The 21403-nt window shown below is 39.0% G+C and overlaps 2 protein-coding genes across 2 annotated transcripts; one reads left to right on the top strand and one right to left on the bottom strand.

Moving 5' to 3' along the window:
* Window positions 1-2692: 2692 nt before the first annotated feature.
* LOC101391305 (olfactory receptor 1J2-like) lies at window positions 2693-3677 on the bottom strand. The gene is given in 2 exon segments (XM_014781931.2): window positions 2693-3650; window positions 3652-3677. Coding segments are annotated over 2 exon segments (984 nt in total).
* Window positions 3678-17441: 13764 nt separating this feature from the next.
* On the top strand, window positions 17442-18546 carry LOC101389444 (olfactory receptor 1J1-like). The gene has a single exon (XM_004423410.2). It carries the CDS (start codon window positions 17605-17607, stop codon window positions 18544-18546), a length of 942 nt encoding a protein of 313 aa, XP_004423467.1. The 5' UTR covers window positions 17442-17604.
* The last annotated feature ends 2857 nt before the right edge of the window (window positions 18547-21403 follow it).

Genomic DNA, 21403 nt, shown 5'->3' with positions numbered 1-21403 from the left:
CTGAGACAGATGGTTCTAAAGGCAGACGTTGAGGAAACACTGTCCTTAGGAAGAACATGAAAGTGGATGCCCTGTGAGAGTGAGCTCAAAAGAAGATGTGGAAAGACCTCCTTATTGGCCGTTCCCTATCAAATTTAAGTTTCCCCTAGGTAGACCATAGCTTGGGATGTGAAGAGGGATTTTTCTCCCAAATGGAAATTCCTTTTTGGCTTGCTGCTTATAAAATTCATTTTGCTTCATGATGGAAATCCAAATAATGTAAAGAAAAAACAAAGGAGAAAGTCAAAATACTTTACCCTTCCATTATTCATTTTTCAACCTTCTAAAATGGTTTTTAGTCATAAAATTTTATGTTTACATAAATGGGATTTATTTTATACAGTATTTTATAGCTTTCTTTTTCTATAATATTTTATTGTAATAATATCAGCATTTCTACTTCTATGCATATCAATACATAGAATACATACAATATCAATCAATCTACTTAAAATTTTTAGTCAACCTCAAAGAATTAACACAAAAATTCACTGGGAAACTTTATTAAAGATTATACTATGGCTTGAAATCATCTCATTTGTCAATTGTCTGATCAAGGCTACTTTAATATCTCCAAAAGCATCAATTTTAATGGGCTCATTGTCTGAGTTCGTTGGTCCCTGTGGCTTGCTCCTTTGAAAAGATAAGAATGTAACTTTGAAAATGCCCATGAAAATGCATGAAGAATGGAAGTCCAGGTTGAACCCTGTGGGAAGAAAGGCAACAATGTTAGATTGTTTTCCTTCACCCATAGCTTAAGTCAAAGCTTATGGAGTGAAATTAAATGAATAATAAAGGAAAGTTGCTATTGTAATATTCTACACATATATCAAATGTCAACTGCTTCAAAATGTTTTGACTTCCATCTGCACGCCCCAAACAGACTACAGTCTGGGACATCATCACAGCCTTAAATTTCCCTCCAGTTGCTGGTTATGTACTAATTAGTCATACTTAGATGTAAAGGTGGGTAAACATATTGCATTTTGCATAGGGCAGCTGCAAGAAAAAATGAGGAGATGAAAAGACTGGGGTAAAATATTGATGCACATGATAACAATAATATGAAATGGATTCAAGACAAATGCTATCTCACGGGGCTATATCAGGAAACATGGGAAGTTACATGAGACCTTTTACAAACAAATGACATCCTATAACATAAAATTGTTCATTGTCCTGTCAAGAACTCAAGTGTCTCTTTGTGGAGGATACAGCTACTCGGCAATCAACTTGTGCTTTATGAAAAATGTACATTTTATTGTGCATCATGTGTGAAATAATTGTTAGTTTAAAACTATTAAAATATATTTTTGAGTGACATTTGCAAAGTTCCAAGTTGTACTGAAATCCCACAAGGCTTAATAGTAACAAGAAGCCACAAATGTTCATAGGATGTAATTTTTTTCAAAGCTTTGGCTTCATTTTCATTGAATGTATAATCTGGTGTGATGACACAAAGCATGATATGTAGTATCTATATATCTATATTATATATGAAAGAGAAAAGAATATTTGATAGCTCAGGAAAGAACTTTTCATATTAGAGATTGTAAAAACGAATTTACTGCAGCCAGAATTAATCAGAAAATATCAACCTGAGCCACATATTTTTCTACTAAATAATTTAAGTATTCTGTTGTTTCATTCTACCTCCTACCAGAATTCACATAACATCTTATAAATGTGCAGCCCACAAACTCCAGGATTTAATTCTTTACACCAGTGCTCTTCAAATCATAGTTCACAAATCTGCAGCAGTAGCATCATGTGGGAGCTGGCTAGATATGTTAATTCTTGGGCCCCATCCCAGAACTACTGAATCAGAATTTATGGTGGTAGATTCCAGAAATCCATGTGTTAGCAAGCTCTCCAGAAATTCTTATGCACATTAAAGTTTGAGAAGCTTTGCTTTCTTTCTTCATTTGGGAAGGCAGAATGTCCAACAAGGATAGTCAGGACTGAATCTAGAGTGGCGTTTGTAGGAAAGCAATGATGCTTTCAGAGAGTTTGCACTATAATTTGGTTATATTTACAAAGAAGGCCAGCATGAAGCATGCTTTCATCAGTGATTGTGTTCGGGGCTAAGCAATATCAACCACACTGTGTTGGCAAAGGGCGATTTCCTGGGGAAGTCTTGATCTCCAACAGGGCCTCCCATCTTCAGAGTTGTTGTTGTTGTTGTTGTAACATTTTATACCACGAGCAGAGAGTAGTACATTTCCTCTTATTTAAGTGACAGGTACTGAATTCTTTTATTTCAATAGACCTATAAACACAAAAAGAAAACCCATTTAGTCTGTATGAGAAAGTGTAGTGAAATAATATAGCTAATTCTTTAGATTCTGGGATGTGTTAAAGCATAAGTTTATGGGCCAAAAATATAAGGCTCTCCAAAAATCTCCTCAAATATGGGATAGCCGAACTGTATATTATTGTGTTATGTATGCCCCCAAGTTGAGGAAATAAGTAGCAAAATTAATTTAGCACCTGCTAATAAAAAGTTATTTACAAAGGAGAGCATTGTTAATAAGAGAATGAAATTCTTGTCAACAAATATTCACCAAGTACATCCAACACGCCATCATCTGTCTTAGGTCTTAGGACATAAAAGGTTTGAGACATATTCAGATGGAAAATCAAATTCATGAGATCAACCAAAATGAGTTTCTGATTTAGAAAAAAGATGATGGCTCTGTGAGATAAGCATTGCTCTACTGAAGAGTTTCCCTAGGGCCTCTTTCATGTCTCCGTTCCTAAGGCTGTAGATAACGGGGTTCAACATGGGTGTGACCACTGTGTACATGAGAGCCACAATGATGTCCTTGTCAATGAAATTGCTCCATGTTGGGAAAAGGTACTGTCCAAATATTGCCCCATAATACAGAGACACCACAGAGAGATGAGAGCCACATGTGGACAATGCTTTGCAGATCCCCTTTGTTGAAGGGACTTTCAGGATAGTGGCCCCAATGTAGCCATAAGATACCAGGATATATATGAATGGCAGGGTAATGACTACCACCCCTACTGTGAACATGATCAGCTCATTAAGGAAGATGTCGGAGCAGGACAGCTTGAGCATGGCACCAAGGTCACAGAAGAAATGGGGGACAGTGTTAGCAGCACAGAAGGATAACTGGGTCAGGAGAAGGGTGTGGGAAAGGGAGCTGACACAGGACAGGATCCCGGATATAGCCACTAGTAAGGCACACAGCTTTTCCCTCATGATGGTGGTGTAGCAAAGAGGGTGACATATGGCAACATAGCGGTCATATGCCATTGACGTAATAAGGAAGCTGTCCAGGTCAGCAAGAAATATGAAAAAATACATCTGTGAAATGCACCCAGCATAGGGGATGGGTTTGTACTCAGTGTGCATGTCCATCAGCATCTTAGGGATGGTGACAGATGACAAGAAGACATCAGTGAAGGCCAAGTGGCTGAGGAAGAAGTACATGGGGATGTGAAGGAAAGAGTCCAACCTGATGAGCAGGATGATGGGCAGGTTCCCCAGCACTATGGTCAGGTACATGCCTAGGAACAGGGCAAAGAACATACCCTGCTGCTCTAGTGGCATAGGGAGCCCCAAGAGGAGGAACTCAGACACTGCTCTGGTTCTCTCTCCTGATGGTCATCTTTCTTCTGCTGGGAATGAAGAAGGGTCGAGAATATTAAGGACTCTGAAATAATCACTTTTACCAGTCATATTAAAAATACATATTTTTTATTTTAGAAAGTCAGAAACTTAACCTGTTTCTCATATGTTCATTATATGTAGGCAAATAAGGGAATTAGGAAAAAATTTTATGAGTGAATGTTAATGAGAGCCAGCTTTTCTTGGTTCACTGACAAAATAGAATTCTTACATCTGTGGCACTGAGGACCAGATCATGGAATATGATGTCTCAGCCATGTTGTTGCCCCAAGAATGCTCTGTGGTGTGTATTCTAAACCATCAACCAAGGCACAGCAACCTTTAGCAGGTTGGACTTCAACACTCATTGTTAAATTTCAGATGGGAGGTGAATTTTTCAAATAAAATGATGCAGGAGAGAAGTCAAGATGTCAGTGTAGGCAGACTCTGAAGTCACCGCCTCCCATGGACAGAGCCAATTTACAACTACTCTCGGAAAATTAACCCCTGAGAGAGAACTGAAAACTGGATAAGAGGAACTCCTGAAACAAATGACAATCCTAATTGAGGTGGAAGAGGCAGAAATTCCCTTCTAGAGAAAAAACAAAATAAAAGGATACAAAGAATGGTATTGTATTCATTAAATAACACTCATAAATATACATACATTTTGCTTATTTCAATTCAGTGGAAGGTCTTTAAGAAGCTCTGGATTATGTTAATCCATTCTCTCTACTGCAGCAAAGTGAGATTTGAAAAAAAAAAAAAACCTGCCTTTTTTAAAACCTAAATAACTTCAGCTGTTTAAAAACTCTCAAAGGACTCGCATTGATCTTAAGTTGAAGTATAACTACATTAATATGGGATAAAGACCCTGAAAAACCTTTGTCTCCCCTACATTTCCACCCTCTTCTCCCTCACCCCACCACTCTCACCCTTATTCATTTCGCTGTTCCAATTTCCCCAGAAAGGCACAATTTGATGTAATTTAGACTCCTTCCCCTTGATGGTTGTGGGTTTCCTGGGATCCAATAACATGTTGAGAAAACGAAGACCAGTCTGACTCCCAGGAAGTGTTTTAGGCAAATTTATGAGTAGTTTATTGTCTACTGTCAACACATAGAAGGCTAAGTGACAACTCAATGCCATTTTCAATTACAGAAAAACCATATCTTTTCAAATACTTGCCAAATTCAGCCTTACTTTCTTCCATAGGTAACATAATAACACTTATCCCATAACAAAAAATAAGGGCTATTATCAAAAGATGCCAAAAGAAATGAGATGTTAGCTGTATTCTAAGTGTCGTTTCCCTCTTGAGTGCTCCTGCCATCTTAAAACACAACATCTGCTAGTCATTTGTGGCAAGTAAGATGATGACCCCAAAGATGTTCACATCCTAATGCCCAGAACCTGTGGATATGATATGGTACACAACAAGGCAGAATTAGGTGCAGATGGAATTAAGGTTTCTAATCAGCTGACTTTAAAATGAGATTATCCTGGATTATCTGGGTGGGCCCAATGTAATCACAGGTGTCCTTAAATGTAGAAGAGGGAAGCAGAAGAGTCAGTCAGAGAGAGATTTTAAGATGTTATGCTGCTGGTTTAGAATATGGAGGAAGCATGAGCCGGCCCCGTGCCTTAGCGGTTAAGTGCGCTCTCTCTGCTGTTTGTGGCCCGGGTTCGGATCCCGGGCGCACACCAATGCACCGCTTCTCCGGACATGCTGAGGCCGCGTCCCACATACAGCAACTAGAAGGGTGTGCAGCTATGACATACAACAATCTACTGGGGCTTTGGGGGGAAAATAAATAAAATCTTAAAAAAAAAAAAGAATATTTAGGAAGTGGACACAAGCCAAGGCATGCAAGTGGCCTCTAGAAGCTGCAAAAAGCAAGGAAACAGACGTTCCACTAGAGCCTCCAGAAGGAATGCCAACATTTTGGTTTTAACCCAATGCAACCTATTTCATACTTCTGACCTCCAGAACTGTAGGAGAATAAATTTGTGGGTTTTTTTTTTAAGATACTACATTTGTTAAAGCAGTAATAGTGAATCGATATATGAATATTGGAAAGATTTTGGTATATCCCAATACTCTGGTCATCTGGGCACCAGTATGCAGCAAAATCCACGTGTCCTTCCCCAACTTCCACCTTCTATACAACAAAACAAAGCAATAGTGTCACAGAGATATTTCTACGCAACAAGTAGAGAAATGAGGTTACTATCTCATAAGAAGCATTTGCCACTAATCACAAATCTAAAACATCTCACCTACAAAAATCTCAAGATCACCCTCTCTTTTGATAAGAAAAGGCAGAGAGGGGCAGAGAAAGCTCTTATTCATCCAAAGGGTATGTAGCCAGGAGCAAAAATCCAGCAGGAGAAGACAAACTAGCAGCAAATTTCAAATTTCCTCATTTTTAAATCTAACTATGTAGACCTCATCCTAATTCCTGACAGCTGTCCTCACCCTAACATATGTATTGAGACTGGTCAGTAAACACAATGTTAAAAGTATTAGGCTCAAACCCCCTCCTTTTTCTAGTTCTACCTGAAAAGTGAGGCATCCTCAACTCTCTTGCTCTCTTTGGAGACAGTATGAGACTCTAGGGGAAAAGCCACAGCTTTTAGAGTAAGATAGACTTGGCTGATAATAATTGTTTGATTATGGCAGTTTTGTCATAGCAGATTTCTTAACCATTGTGCATCTCAGAAAGATGAGTATCTTTAAACAACAAATATTTACACCCTTTATGTTTATTATAAAGATGAAATGAGATGATATGTGAAAGCTCCTAGTACCTTTTCTTGCATAGTGCTCAATAAATGTTGGTTCCTGTTGGCTCCCCCCTGCCACAATGAAAGATAAAATGTAAATCTGCCCAGAGAGAGACTAGAAGAATTTACAATCTTTTGCACATGGGAGATAATTATTCATATCAGTTCATTTGCTAGACTCTGGGTTTTGATATTTTGGGAAAAGATGTGGAATTGAGATTAGAAAATCAGGGTGGCAAACCAGGAGCAGCAACATAGGAAACATGAACACAGAGGGAAAACCATCATTCTAATGATAGAGTTCTCATTCAGACAGGTGAAAAACAGATGGGCATTTTTTACCAGGAAGGGAAACTGAACAGCAAATTCAGGAGAGGGGCTGGTTCTCACAGAAACAGCTTATGTCCTGATAACCAGCAGCTGAACGCAGTGTCCATTCCCTAGACTGTATTTTAAGGATGAGCTGAATGATTTAACAGGCAGCCAAGCGCCAGTCCATCAGTAGCCTCCCACCACACTCCAAGCCAAAGGCAGGAAGGTAACTGCTGTGGCCTCTGTGAATAATAAAGTTCTACTTCCTTGAGCTTGGGATCACAGCATGTTTTTGGCAGAATGTAAGAAGTGACTTTGTTTACCCTTATCCCAGCCTCCCACATCTTCTCTCCTTCAGTGACCCTTCAGTGAAAGTGTCCTCCTCAACTTCAGGTTCCTTCATATTGCTTCAGAGGTCAGGAATGATTTGAACAATCCTCTACACTCAGACATTAGGGACTGAGTGTAGAGGACTAAGTAATCCTTTGGAGAGACATTTGTCCTTAGAAAGCACATGCACTCATTCAGCAACTGGACCTTCAAAATCTGCCATTTATAAAGCCTTGTACCAGAATGTTGTCCATACTAAACAGGGACAAGGGAAAAATATTCCCAGTGTTTGCATTTGGTGCATTTTTATAGCCAGTGTGGGAGACATTTTGGGAGTATAAGAGGCCTTCCCAAAAATCCTGGCTTAACCACCTGAACGGTTTTGGAATGCTTCAATTCTGAGCTGTCCAGATCTCATTTTCTCTCTCAGGATCTAAAGCAAGTAGAAATTCTTCCTGAAAGACTCTGCCCCCATGTATCTCTGTCTTTATCTCTCGGGTCACTTTTCTCTCTTTTTGTCTCTTTCTCTCTTCCTGTCTATCCCTTCACTTTATCTTTCTCTCACTCATTTTCTTCTTCTTCCCTCTCAGTTATCACTCTCTCTGCCTCTGTATCTTTGTTCTTCCATTACCCCATGTCTCTATTCCTCCTCCCTCTCTCTTATTCTTTTTTTTTTTGTGAGGAAGAGTGCCCCTGAGCTAACATCTGTGCCAATCTTCCCCTATTTTGTATGTGGGATGCCTCCACAGTATCGCTTAATGAGTGGTGTGTAAGTCCGTGCCCATGATCTGAACTCGTGAACCCTGAGCCACCGAGCAGACCATGCGAACTTAATCACTATACCACCGGCCGGCTCCCCATGCTATCTTTTTTATTCTCTCTTCTCCTCCATGCCAAAATCAGCTTTCTGATTCTTCCTCTTCTATACCCATATATAAACCTATATATTGCTGAAGAAAAAATACCCATTTCATCGCCAATACTGACCTTGCTTATGTTTATGATCCAGTGTTTGGTGAGTAAACGTGTCCTGAGATTCTCTTTAAGGGACCTAAGTATCAGTTTCCAAGGTCCTAGACATTTCGTGCGCATCAAAAAGAAAAGCTACAAGCTCAGACACTCACTCTGTCTACTAGCCCCAGATCTATGAAGTGAAGAGTATAACTAGCCAAGGAGAGACCCCCTAGGTGGTGTGAAGCAGGACTTGTAATTTTCAGGTAAAGACATCCATCAAACTTGGACTAAATGCCCAATTTTCTCCTTGATTCCTCTAAAAAAGATGTCCTGTGGGAGGGCTGTTTGTGCAGGGAACCTTAGAGAATGAGCCCACAGAGAAAGGATCTCAAGGCACCCTCAGTCTGCCTTCTGTTCCAGGCTCTGCTTTCCCAGCCATAATCACACTTTGGCATAAGATAAACTCCAGAAAGATTTAAAGACAAGAATTAATGGTTCCAAACAGGTCCAAATAGAAAGCCAAAAGACTGAATAGTGTCTGAGAAGTAAGGTAGAACCACATCCCATTCAAAGGGATCTTATTAGGCCCTACCCACCAGGTAACTGAAAAGAAATGACTTTGTGTTTCTTCTCTCTGGTAATCATTATGAAATGCAATGTGGGAAGAGGCAGGGATAATCAATGTTTTGGAGGTTTTATTGCTTTCTTGAGAAACTTAGGTTTGGTTACATGAAATAAGAATAGTTTTCAAGGAAGAAAGAAAAGAAGGAAAGAATGAAGAAAGAAAGGAAGGAAAGAAGGAACCAAGGAAGGAAGAAAGGGAAGGAGGGAGGGAAAAAGGAAGGGATGAGAGGGAGAGATGGAAGGGGGAAAATAGACCAAAAAGAACCAATAAACAAAATAAACTTGCAAATAGCAAAAAAAGTTGACACATACATCCAGAAAAATTGACTCAAAATTGAAAAGCTTCATATTCTTTGAAATCGACCTTTTGAATAAAATGATCATTTATTGTGGCATTTGTGATTCTTAGAGGTGAGATATATAGGACAAAAAGTATTTATAGCTTGAGATAATAATCTCTGAGAGTTTATATTGGCCTTTTTGATATCCGTGTTTAAGAGGTGCTAGATATAGTGAAGCCTATACCTGGGCAGCTTCTTTCTATGTGGGATCACCCTGTATTAATGCCACAACTTCATGTACCTCAGAACAGAGGGACTCGGGAAACTCTGTCAATTCAGAATTGTTGAATTCTAGTACATGTCCAATGGTTATCATTCTAGGCAAAAGCCAGAGAAGTTACCAGAATATTGGCCAGTAACAGCTTAGCAAACTCAAAGTGTGCCATAAGCTAGACTGGCTATATGCACTGGACCCCCTGGGAAAGACACATCAGACACTTGGTGCACTGGATAGGGAAACTCCACAGGGAGTCAAATAGGTAGGTCAAACAGACAAAAAGACTTGGATACAGGATATAGGGAGCTCAGATACTGGATACAGGAAGGTATATAAGCAAGCAGTACAGATAGGTAGACTACAAGGCACAGACAATGGTATGGGTGGGGGGTTTGGAAGGATTGAAATACAGTGAGTCAGGATGCAGACACCTTGGATTATGGTCTGACATACTGTGGACAGAAGAAAGACCTGTGGCAGGCAGTGTGGGATAGAAGGTCACCAAGGAGCTTACAATGGGATAGATGCAAGACAGGACTCTAACTGGAAAACAAAGGACAAGTTATTGCAACTTTTGTAGCACTTGGTAGGCTGCTTCAGATTTTGGAGACAGCACATACCACACCTGCAGTATTGCTCTGACCAACTTGTCAAATGACTTGATAGAAGGCCAGTTTTAAGTAGGATCTAGCTCGATAGAGGGCTCTGCAGCTGATTCAGATTGTGTTACAACAGGCCCTGATAACTGGATCATCTAAAATGGCAGGATCCATGGTGCTGGCGGTATCCCTGGTGGATAATGGCACCACATGGAACCTCTGGCAAACTCCATTAGAAGAGTTGAAATGCCATGTTTCTGGAGCCAGAAGCTGTTGGAAAGCTACTGGGCCTTTGTGGAGACTGAGTGCCTAACCATGGGGCATCAAGTGACTGGAGCTGAGTATCGCCAGGCAAAAAGTCACACCGTCAGTTAGACACAACAGCAAATTTGGCATTAAGCCTTGGTAGGTCTGGAGATCAAAGGAAAATTTCAGAAACAGACCCTCTGTTTCTGAATTTCAGACCTGGGCCCTCATAACATCTAACTAAGTTCATTGATGTCTCTCCTTCAGCTCACTCTTATGGCCTTATGAGGGGTTCTATTTAACCAACCGATAAAGGGAAAAATTCCTGGGCTTGATTCAGGAGTCAGAATATGCTTGTGTGAGCTGAAAATTGACTGCTGTTCCAATTCAGGTCTGATCAGGGTGGCTCTGAACAACAGTGATACAGGGAAATCCTCCCAGTTCAGAAAGCTTTTGAACAGTATACCTGGTCATACGTTTGCATCAATGGCCTGGAGTAAGAATATACATGGATTCTTGGGCATTGGTGAATGGTTTAGTTGGTTGTCAGGGGCCTGGAGGGAGTAACAGAGGAAGTTCAAAGACAAATAGTATTTTGGGAAAAAACAAATATATGAACCCATGAGTGTAGATACAAAGTTGATAGGCTTTTCTTCCTGGACCACTCTATTTCCCACGAGATTCAGCAATGGTTCATAAAACTGTCTAATATTTTCATTACTTATAAAAGGAACACACGGTCATATAAATGTTATGGCAAATAAATATTTTTAAAACACATAAATGCTCCCAACAACAAAATATGGCTTCTGTTAATATTTTGAAGCACTTTCTTCCAGGTTTTAAAAAAATGATAATCTGCATTTTTGCAAATAGTTGTAAACATGCCAATACACAATTTTCTATTATGTTCTTTTAAAAACTATATCATAAGCTTTTCATAAACATCATTTTAATGGTTATGTAATATTACTTCCAATGGATATATACCATAGTTGCCTTAACCCTTCCCTTATCGATGGGAACTAGGCTATAACTAATTCTTATCTTTTAAAATTATGCTGTAATTAGACATCTTTCTGCATAAAGCTTTTTCTACACTAAGCAAAGAGTAGAAATTGATATATGTCAAAGCCTACACCACCAACTACCAAGATCCAGTGACTCCTATTTTGTTACAGCTTTGGCACGTGGGTTAGTTTACTTCTCCCCTACAAATTAGCTATCAGCTTGGGTGCCTTCAGCATTTGCAGGAATCAACCATTCAACAATATGGCATATTTATTTTTTTCTATCGTCTTCAATGACCTTGACCTCCACTGCACTTTAGCCATCTCTTCCCATGACCATATTATGAAAACTGGAATTGCTTTACCTGTGAAGTATTAAGTTGAAACGTTCAATTATTGCTCTCTCTTTCTACTCTACACATTATACAGGATTTTTGGCTTCATAAATCTATACAGTCTCTGATCCTGTCCGTTTTCCCCCGAAATTTGTTTTGTCTTCACTTTATTATCTCTGCAGAGTGGATCTCATGGTTTATCAATCTCTAACCAATTTGCCCAAGTCTTTACCACAGTGGCCTTCCATCCCACCCATCTAGTAAAGTTTCAATGTTGGATCAACCTCTGCCCTCTTTACTTTCCATTTATTCCTCAATCCACTGTGATCTAGATTCCCTTCCCATCACTCACTGATGTTGCTCCTGGTTACATCACCAAAATCCACCTTATTACTAAATTTAATGAGTGATTTTCTTTTTGTTTTGGCTAGAAAGCAAAGTTCATTTTATGTTTTGGTTTATTGTGTAACATTGGTTTATAACATTGTATAAATTTCAGGTGTACATCATTATACTTCTATTTCTGCATGGATTACATCATGTTCTAATGTGTGATTTTCAACACTTAACCTTCTCTTCCTTTAGCTACCATTGTCCCACGTTTTCATATTTTCCTTCTATATCTCTTGTTGTTCTTTGATGTCCTTTTTTGGACACTTTTTCTTTGCCATTTCCTTAATTGTCAATGTTCCCTATGGTCTGTCCTCAGCCCTGTTCTTTTCCTTTCTCTTACTTTTCTTTCCCTCATCTTTCTTCTCCTGCCCTCTTTCTCGTCTCTAGATTCTTGTTCTATTTTATCAACTTTCTTATTCACGTTATTTCTTTTAGGAAATCTCATCTTCTTCTATGTTGATGGTTGATGAATTTTTATCTCTATACAAAATATATCTACCTGTCTCCTGAGTTTCTTCTTGGTGATGACCCATGGGTACTTCATACTCAATGTGTTAAAAACTCAAATCTATTTCTACTTCCATGTCCCCATCTCAGTGAAAAGCACAACCATACACCCAGTTGTCCAAGCTATACATTTAGAGAGGTTTTAACTCCTTTGTTTTCCTCATTTTCTACAATCTTATCAAAATCAGCTCACATTAAAATTACCACATCCCTTAGATTTTGACTCTAAAGGAGACTTAAATCCATATAGTTCTCTCCAACTCCACTATCTCTCTTAGACAGACTTTCATAATCTCTTACCTAAGTGATGCTGACCACTTTCTAACTTCCTCCTTGCTTCTGGTCCTGCATCCCATCACTCTTTCCCTGTCCTGCTGACATTCTCTCCACCCGATGCAAATACATGATCATTAACCATTCTTCACCCATAGTAATAGTTTTTAATATGACACTGTCAATATTCTGATCAAATCCTTCTATGACTCTTCCTTTCCTTTTGAATAACGTGCGAATTGTTCAACTGGCTTCCAAGGTTGTGCATAATTCATCCTGCTCATTTCTCTGGCCTCATCCTGAACCTCTTCTCCTGTTGATGTATACCTTTCAGCTGTTCTAATTTTCCTGATAACAGCTTTTCGTATTTGTCATCCATTCTCTTCTTTAGGTCTTTTCCTATTCCTCTCTTTTTATGCCTTCCAAATATCTGCTTCTATGCTGTCCACATCACCTTTTACTTGTTTTTATTGTCTTGGATCTCTGCTTATGTGTAACTTCCTACAAGGCTACCTTGCTTGACACAGTAACTTTGAGTTTGGTACCACTCCTCTGCGCTCCTGTAGCACCCAGCATGCACCTTCATTATAGCATTTGACACACACTGTCTTGTCTATCCTGCCCACTAGATTGGGAGCTCTTTGAGAGAAAAAAAGAACTGTGTTTTCAAATATTCACTCACAGTACTCACAAAATCCTTGCCACATAGTAAGCACATAATATTTTTATGGAAGAGTAAATGAATAAATTGAAAAAGTAGTGACTAAAATACTATCTCCTCCACTTGACTCTTTGTATCTTCTCTATATTTGCCAATTTGCATAGAACAGGTTTCTTAAAGCTTCTGACACTCCTTCTTATGGTCAAAGGTTATATTTTGAGGCCTGAGAATGTGCCAACTACTATTATGTGTCATAACTGTGAAAAATATGGCTGCATGTATTCAGGTGTTTCTGTAGGAAAACATAAATCTCTATTTCTTAGAAATAGAAGCCCAATTATTCCTTAATAAGTGTTTTTATTCCCCAGGGATTAGCAACTCTCCTCCTAGTTCTGGACTGACTCTGGGAAGGAAGAAGTCCATGCTATACAGAGCCCACTACTACAAGTGAAGCATCATGGTGCAATGGAACTAGGCTTTAGGTTTGAAGCTAATGTGTTTGGCTTTGCATCCTCATTTGGCCATTTTCTTTTAAGCCACTCTCAAATGCAATAAAATGGGAAAAATACTGTCTACCTCAAGAATTATTAGAAAGGTTAAAAGAACTCTAAGGTTAGTGAAATCTTTATTATTCTTAATCTTTATTATTTAGATTTAGTGAAATTTTTAAATAAATAATTGGATCTGCAAATAATAAAAGTTCTCATTTATATTCCCAAAGTAGTTGACTATCTTTAGCATCTGGCAAAGGCACATCTCCCTAGGAATGGTTAAGGGAAAAGCAGTAATTGCTCCCAAATTGACTCTCACCTGAAATTTGTGGCCTTGTTCTGCTGGGTTTCCACTCTGGCTGGTAAAAATGCAAACCTTTGTCGTTGCCTGGATCTGGTGAAAAAGAGATAGTGTACCTCCTCCCCACTTCAGGGTTGAGCTTCTTACTCTGTTCCCTGTCCCAGATCTAATGACAAATTAGTTCATACCCTGGAGCTGACGATACTTGAATTACTTGAATTTATCACTCCTGAGCTAGGTAAGGGCAGTGCTTACAGACTTCATTCAGCAGTAAGTCATTAAGCAGTATGTGTGTGTGTGCGTGTGTGCGCGCGCGTGAATTGTCTGCTACAAAATATTGCAGATGATTATACTTGTACCAAGCACATTTATAATTTTGTTGTAGCATCTCAAATAACATAGATGGACAAAATAATTATAATTCCTTGGGGTTTGTACTTTCTTCTCTAGGAAAATGTTATCTCTTTCACAGTTTTGCTGAATATCTTGCGTGCATCCAAACTGTGAGCAAAACCTTCCAGGTTTAATAATAATGATAATAATAATAATAATATTAATATAATCTTCTTTGTTTTTGCAAATAGTTGTAAAGGTGCCTATATATAATTTTCTATCATGTTCCTTCACAAATTATCTTATAAGATTTTCATGTACTCATTTTATTGGCTGCATAAAATTACTTCCAGTGGATGTGTATAATAGTTGCCTTAGCCTTTCACTTATTGATAGAAATTAGGTAGCCCATCAAAATCATTGGCCAGGGTCTGATCTGCTTTTGTCCTGGAGCCCTGAGAAATTCACTTTATGAGCAAGCTGTCTTTATAAACTAGGTAACTTGTATCCTAGTCTCTCTATTCACTTCTGATCGTCTGATTAAGATCTGAGGCAATACATCCATCCAAAGGCTTTGGTGAAATTAGATCTCATCTTTTCCTCTCTAATGAGGAGTACCTATCCAGATGTCTCTTTTTCATCAAATCGTGCTCTGCTGGAGGCAATATAGCATGGTGGTTAGGAACATGGGCTTGAAATCGTATAAATCTGAATTTGAATGATCTGTACACTATTTTCATGCTGAATGATTTTAGGCAAATTACTTACACTCTCTAAGCCCTAGTTTCCAACTGGTTAAATGAGAATAATGTCTTTTTAGTTGTCCTGTTATGCTGATATAATATAAAGTACACGTCACATCAGGTAGCCTATATTAATCTCACAATAATATATGATTAATGAATGATTGTTATTATATTTGTATTGTTATATTATTATGGATATTACCATCTAGGCACATGTCTGGAAACCATAGATTTTCATTCATCCTCAAACTTCCTGATTAACTTCCTGAAATTCTTCAGTGCTCTCAAGCAGCAAATACTGCCTTATTTGAGGATATAGTTAATAAAGGCAGGTACAGTGAGAAGAATATAGTCTTTGAAGCTGGATGGACTGGGATCAAATCCCAGGTTCGCCATATACTAGAGCTATAACATTGGGAAAGTTTCATCACTAAGTCCCAACTTTCTCCTCTTTAAAATGAGGATCAGAATGCCTATGTTGAAAGGTTGTGGAAAGAAGTGAACAGTATTTGAAAAGCACAATATTTGAAAATTAGGTACTAAATCAGATTTAACAACGCTAACATTTCTAGCCCTGTAGCAGTTATTTCAGCCAAATTAGAAGGGCAGTAAATTTGTTCTCAATGTCTGCAGCCTCTGTTTTCACTCTGTCTGTAATCCTCAGCCCTCTCCCCTCCTCATTTTGTCTGATGAGGTCAGTGCCCTTGTTCTGCCATCCAAACCTTGTCCCCAAATATGAACAGCTCCCAACCATTCCATCTTAGTGAGAATTCTTGCCAGAGGGCTCTCTCTCTCCCAGGAATCCTTCTTTTTAAATTTAATCTATAGCTGGGACCTTAAAGCCTTTTTTCCTCTTGCTGAAAGAATTTCAGGTACCAGCAGCCTATTGAGGGTGATGTTTTGGGTAGTGATGTGGAAGGCTAAATGCTGTTCTATAAATCACACTCACAGCTGTAGTTCTTCTTGTTCCCCCCAAAAAACTGACCCAGATAATCTGAAGAATCTCAAGAAAATTAGAGAGAGTGTTCTATCACTCATTTTCCACATCCATGCAGCTAATGGGGTTAGGGTTGAATCCAAGGTGTTGGAATCTGTGCAGAAAGCCTTCTGCTTCTGTGACTAAGTAACAAACTATCTTTCACCTGTCTCTGGGAGACCTAATGGTAAAGCATTCATAAATATTCTGATTGGATATCTGGTTCCAGACATTAGAGGAAGCCAGTTGGCAAGTTTGCTGTAGTCGTTGAAAGTTATCATTTGACATGAATTTTTACCTACTGGATTAAGTTGTTTCAAAATTACACTATTCATTTCACTCATTTGGAGGTGGAGGCACCAGGACTGGTGCATGGTTGTCTTCTGAATCCAGCTGACAAAGTGACGATGAGGCCAAGTCCTCACTATAAATGTGTCTGTTTCTAGGCTCTCTATTTTCCTCCACTGTTTTACTGGTTTACCTTTGTGAAAATACACTATTCGTTGTAATCAACATAGCTTTATAATAAGCTTTGATATGTTATAATGAATCCCTACCTTCTGTTTTAGGAAAATATATAGGTATTTTGATAAATATTGATTTGGGTTAGGAAATAAATCTGTTACAGGCTATTTTAGAGACAATGAAAGATTAGAATTACTTTTAAAAATTATGTTTGGCTTTTAGATTGTACTTCTTTGCATGTGATGCCATGTGGCAACTAAATAACATGGGGTCCCGGGATTATTAGGATTAAACCTGGATCTTGAACAAGGCCTGATGTAAGTTTCTTAAAGAGGCTACCATGATGAATATAATTGGATGCAACATCTTTTATTTGATCAACAAAAATATATTGTGTATGCATTAATTCTCTGTGATAGATTATGGGTCTACAACCAATGAAAAAATTTGAAGTAGTCATGGAATGTGTAGAGAAGCAGAGGATACAGAATTAAACAGCTCATTACTCACAAAAATATGAAGGGCAATGATATTTCTGATGTCATATAAATTGTTTTGCTTCCAGAGACTAAATTCTGGAGTCAAAATGCTCAAGTCCTAAATGCCAGCTTCTCTTCTTCTTACCTCAGTGGCTGTGAGACTGTCCGCCTCAGCTATCCCGTCTGAAAGTGGAAATAATAATAATACCTACGTAGCTCATATACTTAAGACTGTTGAGTCAGTTACGACATGTAAGCTATTATAACAGTGAATCAGGACAATGTTTAATAAAGTTTGTTAGTATTATCAGTTGCAGAGACGGGGACCAGATTGAGAAAGAAAGTGGCTGTATATCCTAAATCTACACTTTTTCTAATTTATCCAGCAAAATATGCATCAAATGTAAGAAAATAGGGATGAAGACATTACCTAAATCAAAACAATATCTCGATTATGCTATGCCACAATTATCATTGTTTTTTTTATCCAGAGACATTTCTTTCCCCTTTAACTTTCCCCACCTCTCCCTTCCAGCTGATATATCCATATGAGGCGAGAGAACCAGAGCAGTGCGTCCCAGTTCCTCCTCCCGGGGTTCCCCATCCAGCCAGAGCAGCAGGGCCTGTTGTTCACCCTGTTCCTGGGCATGTACCTGACCACGGTGCTGGGGAACCTGTTCATCATCCTGCTCATCAGGTTGGACTCTCACCTCCACACCCCCATGTACTTCTTCCTCAGCCACTTGGCCTTCACTGATGTCTCCTTCTCATCTGTCACTGTCCCAGAGATGCTGAGGAACATGCAGACTAAGTACAAAACCATCCCCTACGCAGGGTGCATTTCACAGACGTATTTTTTCATCTTCTTTGCTGCTTTGGACAGTTTCCTGATCACTTCAATGGCCTATGACAGGTATGTGGCCATCTGTCACACTCTCCATTATACCACCATCATGAGTCAGAGAGTTTGTGTCATACTGGTGGCCGGGTCCTGGCTCATTGCTTGTGTTTGTGCTCTTTTGCACACCCTCCTCCTGGCCCAGCTGTCCTTCTGTGCTGACCACACTGTCTGCCACTTCTTCTGTGACCTTGCTGCCCTGCTCAAATTGTCCTGCTCAGACACTTCCCACAACAAATTGGTAATCTTTACTGTGGGATTAACGGCCATTATGCTTCCATTCTTATGCATCCTGGTTTCTTATGGCCATATTGGGGCAACCATCCTCCAGGTTTCCTCTACCCAGGGCATCTGCAAAGCCCTGTCCACTTGTGGGTCTCATCTCTCAGTAGTGACTCTCTACTATGGGACAATTATTGGTCTATATTTTCTTCCCTCTTCCAACAACACCAATGACAATAAAGTAATTGCTTCATTCATGTACACAATGGTCACTCCCATATTGAACCCCTTTACTTATAGCCTGAGAAATAAGGACATGAAAGGGGCCTTGAGAAAACTCTTGAGTAAGAAAACATATTCTTCTAACTGATACTTACATTTCTTTTAAAACACCCATATGATCTTATTTCTGTAAATACAAATCATTGAAAGTATAGCTAATGTGTTTTCCTTCCACAGCTTTGTTACTCAGATATATTTGTTGACATTATTCTTGCACCTGTTAAGCGGACATGCTTTATAGGACTTAATTTGCCCGTTTCTTGGATAATGTGAGTTGTAAAATACTTTGAGGGTGCTGTGATGTCACTCTGGGTGGTATCATTCAATGGAAGCCATTACAGCTGGCCCTTCCTTAAATATTAAATTTGTTATAAAATTTGTTTGGCCTTTCAAATCTCCATTTCTAAAGAATTTTCCATCTCGGTGACAATATGGCTTCTCTTTAACCCAGGCATCCAGGGACCCTGAGCCCTTCTAGAACTTTCAGGAAGAATATATTAAATTTTACTCTCCTTATATAATAATTAACAAACTGCTTTCTTTTCCTTCAAAAGTGCAACCCACACTTTGTTTCCCCTCAAACACATCAGATATTCAGCAGCAAACTAATTGTCACCCCCATTGTCTCAGGTACTGGTTGAAGAACTTAATATGCATTAAAATCATCTACTTTAATCCTGACAACAGCTCTAAAGACATGTTGGGAAAACTCAGGCTCAAAGAGTGAAGAATGCATTAAAATCACAGGTAGTGAAAGGAATATTTCAATATTGGCTGTTTGACTCCAGAGTGATTCAGCCAAGAACTATAATTGCTTACATGAAACTCTGTGTCCTTAGGCAGAATAATTACTTTAGCCTAGTGGCAGAGGATGTTAACAACTTCCCAGAGAAAGTGTTGCTTTACCTGAGGCTTAACAAATCAGAATTATCCAGACACACAAATTTCTATCTTGTGCTAATGACCACAGGAAGAGGGAGTAGTATGTGTCAAGATGTTAAACTGGAAGTTTCAGCTGAGGTACCCAGATTTGATATACACCAGATACCAAAGTGAGTGGTAAGACACAAAGTGAAGATGCTTATAGGAAATGTCCAATAATCAATTTCATAATTCTTGAGGTTTTCCATCTAGATGTGGATCTAAAAAGTGCTAAGAGCTGGAGATGAGAGGTTCTTGTAAAGAGGTTTCTCTTTGAGAAAGCTTCACAGTGAACCCCAAATCCTCCCAATGGAGGGGGTGTGCTTTCCTCCTCACCTCAAGTTTAGTGGGAGAACCTTCAAAACAACACTTTAAAGAGTTTGATATATGTTCCTTGTTTTGATGAGAATGGGAGCAATAGAAAAGATGAAATGGGAAGGGAAGGAGTGGGAACTGGAATTATAGAATAGAATTATGTTTTGGAAATAATTCACGTCTTTTCATGGTGAGGCAATAAAAGCAAAAATGTTTCCTGTGGACCACAAGTGAGTTATATGAGAGAGATAAGTGGTGTGGAGTCATTTGCAATTTTTCATAAGAAGTCCTCTTAGTAAGTCTAGGAAACTCCAAGAGAGAATAAGAGACCTGTAGGGAATATACCACCACAATCAGGGGATATGAGAAGAAGCATTCACAGAGAGAAATATACTTAGTTATATCACAGAGGGTGTGTAGGAACGCAGTCTGGAATCTCTGAATATCCACTGGCCTGGAAGTGACAACAAGAGTATAAGTCAGCATAAGTCATCATGCAGGTCAAGAGAAGTCAAAACCTTTTAATCTGGTAGCAACCAAAGAAGCATATTATTGTCACCTCTTTCCCATTCTTCCTTCCATGCTCCATCCCCAGGTGCGTTTAGCAACTGCCACTAGACTTCATAAAAATTAAGGAAAAAGAGATAATATACCATTATGACTCCTTTCTGGACCTCAGATGCTTGCCTACAGCCAGATCCAATGAGGGAAAGGGAAATTTAACCACAGAATTGAGACTGTCTTTATGATAGAAAGTAAGTTTTACCCTTTCTAATAGCTAAGGGTTAGAAGAGAATTTATGGGGTCCGTAAGAGTTTTTATTCAGCAGAAGAGGAAAACAACCCTCAACTAAATAAATTTTTAAAGAATAACAGGAAAAAATTACATCTCCTGAGAAATATTTGTTCAACATTCCAGGTATTAAGTGTGGTATATTGGATTATTGTTTAAAAAAATATTTACCCCTTCCTCCTCACTTCCATGACAGGAATATACTTTCCCACTCCACTGATGTTAGGCTTGGCCTTGTGACATAAACGTTTTATTGTACCGCTGTGTATCAGTTAGCTCTTGCCACAAAAATGCTGGATAACAAATGACCACAAAATCTCAGCAGCATTCAGCAATAACCACTTGGTTACTTATGAATCTGAGGATTGGTTGAGGCTTAGCTGATCTAGCTTGGGGCGTGGCTGCTCTAGCTTGGGATGGTGGCTTTTCTTGACTTGGCTGCTCTCACTCATGCTTCTGTGGCCATCTGCAGGTTATCTGATCTAAAATGGGCTCATCTTGGCTGGCTCTGTCCCATGTATCCCTCATTCTGTTCCTGGGACTTGCATGTGGGCACTCTCTCAACCTCCTACCCAATCCCCCTTTCCTGTCCTTATGTCCTTTACTAGATTGTCTGTTGTTAAGTTAACATCATCATCCCCACTTCTATAGTTTCCCCTGCAGAACTCATGAGAGATCTAAAAGGCAGAAGAGGAGAAGCCATTCCTCTCTGGAGCAGATTAAAGCCATAAATAGAGGCAGATGTGAGATTCACAGTAGTTTCCCACTGAGCTCCTAAGAGCCGCCTGCATTACTGCTGCAGCCTGAGACATGGGGGGAGTTATTTGATGATTCTTGAGATCTGAAGCAACTCTCCATTAACCTTTTGAAACTATCTATTTTATGCTTTAGGCTAAAATCTTTGGTGTTATCTTTTT

The sequence above is a fragment of the Ceratotherium simum genome, chromosome 29 (assembly GCF_057802395.1).
Source record: "Ceratotherium simum simum isolate JZ-2026a chromosome 29, ASM5780239v1, whole genome shotgun sequence".
Taxonomy (NCBI): domain Eukaryota; kingdom Metazoa; phylum Chordata; class Mammalia; order Perissodactyla; family Rhinocerotidae; genus Ceratotherium; species Ceratotherium simum.
The sequence above is the reverse complement of the archived record's forward strand: the minus strand, read 5'-3'. Positions and strand labels throughout refer to the sequence as shown.